The sequence below is a fragment of the Eleginops maclovinus genome, chromosome 3 (genome assembly GCF_036324505.1).
Source record: "Eleginops maclovinus isolate JMC-PN-2008 ecotype Puerto Natales chromosome 3, JC_Emac_rtc_rv5, whole genome shotgun sequence".
In the NCBI taxonomy this organism is placed as follows: domain Eukaryota; kingdom Metazoa; phylum Chordata; class Actinopteri; order Perciformes; family Eleginopidae; genus Eleginops; species Eleginops maclovinus.
Window position 1 is genome coordinate 8,121,042 of NC_086351.1, and position 12,368 is coordinate 8,133,409.

A 12,368-nucleotide genomic window follows, 5' to 3' on the forward strand; every position below is an offset into this window, starting at 1 on the left:
GATCAATACCCTCACTTTTATCTAGAAGTGTAGACATATTTGTTTGATTTTCTTTATATGTCACAATCTTGATATAAAGGTGTGCATGCTGTGAATGTTATGTTATTCAAACAGGAGGAATGGTGCAAATGTTTGGGACTATTGTCATGGCTTGATAACCAAAGTCACGGTAACATATCGCCTATTGTAACTGTTTGAATTATTGATGTGTTTTTAACAGTTTTTGGACAACATTGGTGTTCTTGTGACTTGTTGATAATACCAAAAATAGAGACTATTGTCAGCAATAATCTGGAATGGACAGACACTTCAAATGTTATTGCATTAAGGAACAGAACACACATTTCCACAACAGGTTAAGAATTTAATTATTTGTTTATTTATTTATTTACGTATTTCTATCTCCAGATTCACCCACCCGAAAAATATAATTTCCGGTGTATTCCAAAAAAAAAAAAAGAAGGAACAATGGCATCTTAATCAATCAACAAAATCAAAGTGGCAATAATTATTATCATTATTACAATAATAATTCAATGATATCAGAATATCCACATTCATAACAAATCCATATACAACTGCAATACACTCTTCAACACCACTCTTCCATTAATATACACAAAATCCCCAAATGTCTGTCCTGTCAAAACAACAATAGAGGAGTTTTTTTGGGGGGGTGGGGGTGGGGGGGGGCTATGGCTTGTCAAGGGGTATGAAGATGAGTGACCAGAGGATTAAATGGAGCTATGGTTAGTTAGAGTATAAGGGGGGAGGCACACTTATTTAGTAAGGACCTATACAAAAACAAGCAGTGTTAGGTAATGACAGTATACTTTCATGGAAGGTTTTGCCAGTCTAACCAAATCTTAACGAAAGGTTAGAGGGCTCCATGAAAGGCAGAATTTGGGGAACAAAATTTCAAGAAATATATAAGGGTTGTCGGAATAAATATATAACTCTGAATGACAACCGTTGCAAACATATACCATAGGAACCTAAAGTGAAAGTCAGATACGTAAGAACTCAAAACAGGTCGAGAATTTTCAAAGAAATGCAGATGGAGGTCTCTGGAAAAATTGTCTTAGTCTATATATGTACAAACATTGCTTGGTCACCCAAATCTACTTAGAAAAGCTTTTGAGTTGGTCAGAAAATGAGTGCAAGCTTAAGATTATGTGAGTAACTTCTTGTGTGAGAGCTTTAAGAATGCAACTAAGTGACAGACCTGGCTGGTATTCTAAGTCTGTGCCCTAAGTGCCTCTGATAGCTCAGTACATTTAAAAACCTTTCCATGCCTCAGTATTGGTGACTTGAGAAGACCTAGTCATAGAAAGAGAGAGAAACATTAGAGGAAAAATAACTGTACACTCTGCATATAGAAACAAACTGTATATACACATAGACATACCATATATACACATTTATCCAGTATATACACAAAGATTTAGCCAGTACACACACTTTTGTACAAACACATTCACTCGTTTCAGCAGGACCTCTAACATATCTCTCTCTGTCGTCGGTTCAGTCATAAGTGCGAGTGGCAGGGATTTCAACTCAGACCGGTGTCAATGGGGTCCATCCATTGAAATGAATGGGGAGTTTTACAGCAATTTGACTGCAAAAATGAGGCCACACTGAAACCAAGATTTCATCCTCTGCTCGGTTAAACTCTACAGACAGATATTTGAAAGTGGAGTACAAAACAATAAGAATGTCCTCATCGAAGACTTTCACATCGTCCGTAAATGGAGAGCTCCATGGCGATTGTTGGGCGAGAAACATCCGTCCACTTTTTCTTTTTTTGTTTCGAATGATTATAACCAACAGGAAGGCGGGTGGGGGGGCACAGGTCACAGCAACGTGCAAACTGCTGCGAGGGGAGTAGGTAAAACACAAGTTTGTCCCTTTCTTCACAGTCCTTTAGGGCAACGATACTCTCCACAAGATTGTCTGAGTAAGAATACTTGCTTCATATAAAATGGATTATTTATGAACTTCCATTAGATAGAGGCATCTATCTTTATCAAGAAATAAATATCTGCTCCGGAAGATTTCTGACGAAGAGTTCTTTTTAAATACTATTGTAAGAATAAGCAATATCATAGAAATATAAATAATAACATTCTGTCCGGTTTTTCAAAGTCTTCATTGAAGCAAGAGTTTTGTTCTGAAGCAGTTTCATTTGTTGTATTAGGCTGTGCATATTTAGTTTCATCTAAACTCAAAGTCGGAAAGAGATCCAACGGAAAACTATGAATAAAGAAAGAGACCAAGTGTGTCTAAATCGGAATAAAAATGAAGTGGTTAAATAATGCTTTGAGAATCCTTCATAGATAAAGAGTGAGTAGATGAAGAGGAGTCAAAGGGTAATTTGAAAAGACTATAAGAGAGAGAGAGATTGAGATAAATAAATGCTCTGAAAGTAAATCAGCTTTGACTGAATTTGAAGAGAAGTCAAGCACCTTTGAAATACATCATACCCATAATACACCTCCCCTCTCTCTCATTTTTGGGCAACACGCCTTCCTTGGCATTTGTGTTCCTCCGTTTTGCTTGATCAGACTGCATAGCTGTTCTTTGCATGCTCGGCAGGCTAACAAACACCAATATGTGTCCAGCCTACCTTTTAAAAGTGAATTGTAGATCCAACCCGAGGCGTCAAACACATTTAAAAAATCTTGTTATCAAATCAGAGAGAGAGAGAGCCCAAGTAAAGTAAAAAAAAAAAAAAGAAAAAACCCAGCATTTCCTTACATGGTCCGCTGGGGCTCTGCACCATCCTTTGAGCAAAGAGAATGGGACCAATGCCCCAAGTTCTCCCTTTGTCAGCCAATCGCGTCACGAGAGAGGGCTCTGGACATTTGGCTATGCCACCCTGCGGACTGCCGATGGTGCATCAGCCATTTACGTTCCACATTGTCCTCCATGAAGCTTTGAGAGTGGCTGGGGGGAGAAAAAAAGGGTAGACAGAGAGAGAGAAGAAACGGGGGAGGGTGCTTGATCAGGTGCTATTGAAGCATAGCTTGAGACCGAGTATCTGCATGGTGGCAGTCTTTCCAAAGCTGGACTCATCTCTTTTATATAGTTTTTGTGTTCAGCTCTGAGGCAACTGCTTGTTTACCTGAGTCACTGAGGTATTTTCACAGCAATGTTAATTTCTCAATCACGGATAATCTCACATCTCTGAAAAGATAGTGACGTTCAAACCTAGAGCGCTTTTAAATCCAACATTCTTTACACACAAGTAATTTCACAAGAAAAAGTAGCCCTACGAGCTGTCTAAATAGAAGACAATCTTCCCCTGCTAGCATTATTAACATTTTGTGGTTCAACAGTTAAACATTCATTGAGAGTATGAATTTAAGCTAATCCACTAGCATTTGCCTACAAAGTGCTAGCGCTGATCTCTGACACTGAAAAGTAGTTTGTTCACCCTAAAAGTGAAGAAAAAAAAAATGGCTGGCACAAAGCTGATGTGAGACTCTTCAACTCTTCAACCTGCACGTTTAAACAAGCTGAGTTGTTTTAGAGTGACACCAGTGTGCGAGGCTACAAGGACAAAAACAAGTTTACATCGAGACAAAACTTACAACAGACAGTTCATACACAAAATGAAGCAATATGGAAACACAATACAAACATTTCAAAGACTTGGGTTTTAAGCATTTGACACATGACAACTGAAGAGTTCATTTCATCAACACATCATACATTAATCTTAAAATGTACTCTGAACGTCTTTTAATTGAATGCTGTTATAAAACGGTTTTAGAAATAGATGCCACTCTTTTGTTTTAAACTTCATATTATGGAAACTACACAAATAAATACGTTATTTCAAGCATCAGGGGTGCTATATATTGATGTCTTATTTTCTTAAGCAAGGCATTATTATGTACATTTGGTCGATGACTAGCTAGTCTACTGGCCAAAGGATGCTCAATATATGTATCCCAGGCACTTCATGGCAGGCAAACCTAAATGGTTGAAATGGTCTTTTCACACAAGATAATAGTATCATGCAACAGTGGCATTGTGTGTAATAAAAGCTGATAAATGTAACCTAAATCAAAACCCAAGGAGACAATGATTAAGCTGCATAATTAGTTTTGGTGAAAGCTCTGAATTTTTTTCTTTTTAAATGTTTTAATGTACTTAATAATGTTTTAGATACTATACTAATATAAATGGCACCGTTTATGTTCTTTATATGAAAACAATGGACCAACACTTATTAACAGAAAATAACCTTAAAACGTCATTCATCCATTTCATTCAAAGGAACTTCATTCAATGTTAATAGTATTAGTTCTCTGTGAAAATTGAGCACTTTGGGGCTGGGTCTTTACAAATATGAAATAACCCGCTCAATAGATAATCCATCAAATTTGAGCCTGGAGCTGCTTTCATTAACTGTGAATAAAACCAGAGATTGGAGGAGTGCGCTTCTAAAACACAGATATGGAAACCCAGACAATCCCTTTGGACATAAGAACACAACAGGATGCACAAAAAACAAAGACAAAGACACATAGAAGACATACTGGAGCATTAAAGTCCTGTCAAAGACAAATCGCAGGAGAGAGAAAGAGAGAAAAGACAGTGAGTGAATCATGAAAGAGGCAGTGCTATGGCAGACACAAACATTTGACCTGGAAAATGGCACCATTTGTTTCTGTTTAGCACCAGTTTATCACATATCGGTTCTGAGATTGAGAAGAGAAAAATTGCAAAAGCTCAGTCCAAAAAAAACAAGAAGTCCCAAAAAAAGTTCCCCAAAAAGTCTTCCGTCACTCAAACCTCTAAGACGCTTGATCTTGTGACTTTGACTCTCAGTTTTCAGCCCAAAGATCAATCCTGTTACTAGCAAAGCTAACTTGTATCTCCATCTGTTACCTCTGTATCAGATCTCTATTGGAAAACCCTGTTGAAAAACACTCAAAGGCACTAAGAAAGCCAGACTACCACATCTCTACCTACACAATTTGCAGCCTGGCGTGTTCAGGATAGGTAAAATTAACGCACCTACTACATCCACGGGAGTCAAGGGCTACTATAAGCTAGCTTATAGCACTTGCTAATGGCTACTATGAAGTCTTTGGGTTGCAAGACATTCTATAGTGCTTGTTGTTTACATGTATTAATTTCTCATGAAGCCACAGCCGGGCAATGAGTGCACAGAGCAGGTGTTCACATCTCGACTTGTATGTCAAAAGCTTTGTTTGACAAATTCTAAGAGTTACGTGATAAGGTATCGTTATCTTGTCCTGCAAGACCGATACTTACTGAAGCTCCATGTGAGCATCAAGAGAACAAGTGTCCAGTGAAGAGCCCTTTGTGTTGTGTGTTCATGTGATATGCACTGTACAGTAACTGTATGATTACGACTCGTCTCCTGCACACTTTTTCTTCTCTCTCTTGCCACGGGAATAAGAATATCTACAGTGGATAATTTTCAGGGCATTGGTTTAAATTGTCTAAATGGGGAAAAGGCGAGGGCAGCTGTGTGTCACCTCTCTCTGATTTGGCTCAGTGTTGTGTTTGACCTACTCCCCCTTCTTCTGCTATGACTGTAGTTGCTGTTGCCGTGGTTCCAGTTGCCTGTGAGGTTGTCATGGGGGAGGATGTTTGGTTGCCAGGGAGCTCTCCATTCTGACTAGGATGTTGATGAGGAGTGGGCAGAGAGGGAGGGTTTACAGTTTGGGGGAGGACTCCATTGTGGGGCGAGCTGTCAGAGGAAATGCCCGAGGAAGAAACTTGGAGGCCTTGTTCGTCGTTTAGCGCTCCTCCTCCTCCTCCTCCACCTCCACCTCCCCCTCCACCTTCAGTTCTCACACCGGGGTCTGCTGAACCCAGGGAGGAAAGCTGGTTTTCCTGGCGAAATAGAGAGAGAGGGGAGGGGAAAGAGGAGTGGGAGCAGGGAGAGATGGTCGTAGGAGAGCGGTTGGAGGGATGTGAGGAGTTGTAAAGGAGATGTCCAATCAAGGCAGATAACGTGACATGAAGAGGGAAAAATCACAGAGTGTAGGAGGACGTAAGAATAGTAGATAAAGATTGGAAAAGGACAAGGAGGAAAATCACCAGAAAAGAATGTGATCGTATTGTGTGGAAGTGGGAAAACATCAAACATAGAGGAATACAACGAACCGGTTTGATGAGTACATGAAAAAGCAATGTCAGAAGCAAAGTAGGGAGGAATTAGAAAATAAAAGACAAGTGATAAGGGATTGGAAGAATCACACGGAGAGAAAGAAAGACAGACAGACAGAGAGAGAAGAGAGTCAAATGAGTTACGAAGTTGATGCATGACGTACACATATAGAAATGGCAGCACAGGAAAAAGGTCACAGGGAAAGAAGGGATGAAGGGGAATTAAAATTCTTGAGGTCAAAGGGTCCTGATCCTCTTTGGATGAGTAGCCAGGAGTGTTTATCGGGTGTGAGAAAAAGTAAAGTGTCATTGAGAACATATCATGTTCAATAACAACTTGATATGCGAGATTGGGTTGCTGAAAGACTATAGAAAAACTCTATAATTATGGCTTCTTTAAATATCTTAACAGCATAGCTAGCAACAGCCTGCTACTGAAATCATGCAAAACAACGTTTAAGCCGCAACTAACTCAGCGCCAAGTTCAATAAAGCAAGATCAAAGGTGCATCCTTAAGCCTGGCAGGAAATCCAAACCTGTGAAATTCACCAACCGAGAGTCCAACCCAAACTCATTGACGGCAAAGCAATGAGCTGTTGCATTAGTGTTCATCCTGGGTTGGAGCTTTTGATTAGTGAATAAGTCAAAGTTTGGTTTTGCCGTCTTTTCTTACCAACGTAGGTGCAGAATAACAGCAATGCAAGACTAGTTTCATTATTAGTGTATATCAAGGTCTGTTTGCCAGCCTTCACTCCCAGTCTTGTTCACTGACGTCTGTGTGGGAGCAGTGGGAAGAGAAAACAATTGGGTTATTGTGCCCATAGACATCTATGAGGACTCTATTTAAAACTGTACTTAACGTATCCAAGAGTTACTGCAAGATGATTTCAATATAGATGCATTTTAAAAGCTGAAAATCACAGTTTTACCATCAGACCTCTGGTAGAACCTCTTCAAATAATTGCACTTGATTTATCTTGCCTGGCACTTTTGCTGTGAGGTGTCTAGACATAATTACAGAGGCTCAAGTGCATAGCCATAAAAAAAAAAGCGTGGATAAATGTGCGCAGTTATTCAACTCAGAACATTGGAAAATATGCGTGACATTATATATCACTGTAATGCTAACATACAGGAAGTATGAAATACTGTATCATGTAATGGAATGAGGTGCTTCAGAGGGAAAAGACAGGAAGTAGAAAGGAGTGTTTGGTCTGTAGCCAGTATAGAAAATGAATCAAAGGCAAATTATCACTGGATAAGCTATGTCTGATGGGTATGTCCATTGTGAGTGAAAGGTGTTTCCATTTCACTTGAAAAAAAAAGACATAAAAAAGTTAAAAAGAAAGAAAAAAAATACCCCCAAAATCTGATGTGAATTAGAGGGCCTTTTTCTCTTCTCAATCAGAACCAAAATGGATGAAAACATTTTCAGCCGCTAACTGGTGCTATGAACAGCTACAGTATCTGCTTTGGTTACAGACAGTTACAGGATGCCAGTAACATGACTCCACTAACACTTCATTACTCTCAAACACAACCAACAGTGCCGTTTAATATCCATATGTAGACCATTACACATGTCTATTAAATTCAAGAAAAACAAGCAGCTGAACAAAGACATGGCAAAATGTTAACTGACATCCTTTTAAAAACTTACCAAACTCGCTCCACTCTCTGTGGGCTGCAGTGTTTGATTACTTGGTGCATTCAATTACAGCTTGGTGTGAGTGTATTTTATGCTAATGAAAATTGGGGGTACTGGAGACAGAAACACAAAACACTTAGTGGAGAACTGAAATGTTAGGTGTATTGTAATGATGCAGATACAGTATCATACACACAGGTTCTTACCCATCTCCTCCAATCTCCAATCAATTTGAATCGTGGATGTCTAAAGCAATCTGTAAATCTTCCTCTCTTCCACATGTGAAAGTTTTGGTTTGATCAACTTTTATATGGCGAGGAAAATAAAACTAGTATGGCTTAAGAGGACTATAGTGCTCTAACTCTGGTGCAAAATAAAAAGAAACCAACGTATTGTTAGCATCTCACTCAACCCCAGACGTACAAATGGCAACGCCACCATTCAAACAAAAGTGTGCTCAGGTGCCAAATACATACACAAACACGTAAATACCAGAAACACAGACTCACTGAAAGAAAGAGAAAACACAAAACCATGTGCACAATAATCAGTGTTCTTCAGGGAAGGATCGGGTCAGATACGGAGATTTCCCATAATTGACATTCTTTATCTGAGGCTGTGCTGGGAAGTGATGAAAAACTCAATGGAAATGTAAGTGTGTGAGGGGAATAAAACCCATTATAAAAGAGAATTCACACAACACTTTGGAGACTTCTAGACAGATTTACTGGTACGGTTAAAAGACCCAAATAGTCAAATTTGATGTCTTATTTTTTGTTCATAAATCTGGACAGAAGTCTATGTAAACATAAAACATGTGGGATTCCTCTTTAAAATTCAGATTTTTTTGTAACGTGGCTGCTTGAAAGAAAATGAATAGTTAAAGATTAACGTTGGGCTTTCATTGGGCTTTCATTGGGCTTTCATTGGGCTTTCATTGAAACAGAGAGTATTTGCTTCCTGTGTTTACTGTACATCAATGGTAATACATTAAATTAAAAGGATGTTCAGTTGAGTGTTGTTTTTTTAGGGCTATTAGTGAATTAAAAGTTAAGCAAGGGAAAGCCTTAAATGCCCTGACAATCTAAGCTCAATATTTGCAAATGCCATCATCAAAAAATGTGTTGTATTTTTCTGCATTACAAAGATTGACAGGAAGGGTATCACACGAGAATCAATGGCTGAAATAATGTTGGTGTGTGTGTGTGTGTGTGTGTGTGTGTGTGTGTGTGTGTGTGTGTGTGTGTGTGTGTGTGTGTGTGTGTGTGTGTGTGTGTGTGTGTGTGTGTTGGCATTTTCACTTGCAGAGGGCTGCAACAGTCACACACAAAACATTTGATGTTTAATATTTTTGAAAAAGACATTTTAACGGTCGAAGCTGCTGAGGAACTGTCCGAAATTTCCACAAAGGCATGTCATAATATGCTCATTGGTCAAAATAAAGGGACAAGCTACCTCATTCATGTGATATAATTCAAATAAACTCCCTTTTCAAAGTCTGTCTCAGATGATAAACAATGACAACAAGAAGGCAAGTTACTGTGGTGAGAGGGTTACAACAAAACCAAAGCATCCCACCACATTTTTCCTGTTTAGTAAAACAAAAACCAAAAAATGTTTTTGAGTGGTGAAGAGAACGATCATGGCACTTCCATCATTATAAAGAAGATGCTTCAAAGATTCATTAGGCAAGATGTGCATGGAATAAATTGTTAATCTTTTGCCAGGATGACTCAACAGATTGTCATGTTGATTCAAGCAATTCAAGGGTCCCAACTGTGAGTCATGTTACATTGTATACAGAAAGAATAAATTAGATTTCTTCATCTGTAGGCGCCGGAAATAGCTTCAGAACAAAACAAGAGGGTTTTCACTGTAACCGTAACTATGCTAAGTTGTTAGCTAACTAAGCTAGCTTGGAATGGTTTGCCGTCTCCGCACTTTGTGGAATAAAAAGTGATCAGTCAGCTTGGTGCTGCATTCTTACATTGCATTACATGATTTATGACTGCTAAAGTTATTTCAGATGAACAGCTTCCACGGTCAATCTTCTTAGTGCAGGTTTTAATATTTGAAATGTTTTGTTGTCACTGTTCAACACAATCCTTCAAGCAACCACTGTCTAAACACTCTGTGACAGGCCTCATATTTCTGAAAGATAAATGGGAATGTGAGTGGGCCTGTCAGTGTGTTGGCTTTCAGTGAGTTCACAAGATGCTGCGTATGGACAGGGACGTACATAGAGAACAGTAGAAGAGGAACAGAGGCAGCAGGTTATGGATGAAGAGTGAGAGTTTGCCGGTTTTTATTACCTGGTTATTCGGGGTGGGACAGGCGCAAGACGGGGCTGCACTAGGATGGATTGACGCCTCCCCTAAGAGAAATCACCGTATCTCATCAACATAGGAGGAAAGGAAAGGAGAGGAAGGGAGGATTGAAAGCAGGAGGCAGAAGAAGGAAGCTGAGGAAACTACAGCCATCCAAACCAATACATACACAATGTAAAATGAAAAATGACAACAACAAGGACATAGAAATACATTAAAATGTTTACAAACGCACAATTCAGCGTACATTGTGGCAACCATTCATCCGAAACATTATCAGACAACCCAGCAGCCTGAAAGCGTTAAAGCAGCTTGCCATGCGTTGTATTATTATCAGAAATCATGCTCAGGATAAGAAAGAAAAAGGCGTTAAAGCGTGCATTAAGAGACATCTGCATCGGAAAGCAGCTGAGAAATCCCCTACATTTCGGAAAGCTGTATCTTGGAAGTTTCCTGGTTCAGAAGCGTACAATAACATGCTCATGCAAACATGCAATCACCTACTACATGAAGATAAATATATACACACTTGAAAAACCCATAATTATATTTGCACCAACACACAATGTCCTAAAACACAGAGAATAGGATTTTCTTAGTTAACACTAATCACAACCCACTCTCACTCGCAAATGACCACTTTTCAAGAAGTAGCAACAAAAAGCACCAGTAAAACAATGTGCAATCAACTCTTAAAAGAATGAAACATTGATATGATAGATGCAACTGCAAGCTCAGAAGGCCGTTTCCTCTTAACATACTACTCACTGATACCTGCCGCTCAAAATAAAGCCCACAAAGTTAAGCAAAAACTAAAGGAAGCTTCTAGAAATGAATAATTGAACAGCAACAAAACGTAAGTTAAATAATATATACATTTATATACTTTTTTCTGAAGTCATACCAGTCAAAGGATGACAGAAAGGGACAATAAAGCTGTCATAAGTTTTTAAATGTTGTATTAAGATTGCATTTTTTTGAAGTCTGTACCAACAGTAATAAAAACACCAACTAACAACCAATTGACCAACTAACATGACCAGATGAGCCGAGTCATATTGATGAGTGTATTTAAATAATTAATACATAAGCAATAAACTACATTCATCAATCTTTGTGAAAATGTACATGAAATTATTATAGGATAATAAGGTTCCTATGACTAGCAGTACTGATGGTGTAAGGGTAGGGATGATGCTGCTGACGACTGAAACTCCTTTAAAAAGTACTGTGCAGCTTTCTGAATGTACACTTCACTGTTGCAATGCTCTCACTTGTAGTACAAAATGTCTCGCTTGACAGCAAGACGCCCGTTTATAATATTTGGCAGTGGTTTTCTTATTTGTTGCTGACACAGGCTTTTGTATACTTATACTGCAGTCACTAATGCATTCTTGTCCTACTTATATTAGTTGTGAAATCTCAGAATCTCTGGAAGGAAGGACCTTTTTTGCAGTGTATGTTTAACAGGATGCTGTTGTGGGAAAAATTAGGGCATCCTGCACCGGTGTTATAATGTGAGCTCTAATTAAGTGTGGGCTGCTGCTTTGGAAGCTAGTAGCAGTGGCCCAAGGATAAAATGGCATCATGCCTCTCTCCTCTCACTCCCTATTCATGTATTGTTCCCTCTCTCAGAGCTCCAGTCTCCCCTAATAAAGCCAAGTGTCATCACGCTGGACTCAACTGTCTGCTCGTCTTAAATGCTGTGGTTTATGAACACGAGGCCCTGAAGCTAAAATACATACTCTCATTGAAAGCACCATCTGTTTTGAGAGCTGCATGTTGCTTTAAGGGAGATCTCATTTCTTCCTGAATATCAACGTTGTAGACTAAGTGAGTAACACAAACATTTCCACAACAGAATGCAAATAATTCAACAGCCCTGTGCTGCATACTTTTTTTTTAAAGCAACTCACTTTTAGATGGATTGTAATGAGATTTGGTAGAGACATTCAAGGTCCCAGGAAGATGTACTCAACATTTCCCCCTAGACTAGAGCAACCATGACAATGACGTGTCAACGTTGGGGTTTTAAGAGAATTACTGAGACACATTTTGGACAGATAACAGCCTTGAAACTTTGTTCAGGTATCAATGTTCCCTCTAAGGATCACTTATGTAGATGATCACCAAGACAACTACTTTGGTTTATGAATAAATACCTGCAAAACTATTGGCTATGCTATTCCCATCAGCCTTAGCTTTACTTTGTGTTTAATGCTAATTAGAAAATGTCACTT

The 12,368-nt window shown here is 38.9% G+C and overlaps 1 protein-coding gene across 1 annotated transcript in view; it reads right to left on the minus strand.

The window, feature by feature from the left end:
* Nucleotides 1-400: 400 nt before the first annotated feature.
* The window catches only part of syngap1b (synaptic Ras GTPase activating protein 1b), a 117,199-nt gene continuing 105,231 nt past the window's right edge, over nucleotides 401-12,368 (minus strand). Inside the window, exon 22 of the mRNA XM_063879613.1 lies at nucleotides 401-5,877. Within this exon, the coding sequence (XP_063735683.1) occupies nucleotides 5,533-5,877 (345 nt within the window). The 3' untranslated portion in view covers nucleotides 401-5,532. The remainder of the gene's footprint in view (nucleotides 5,878-12,368) is intronic.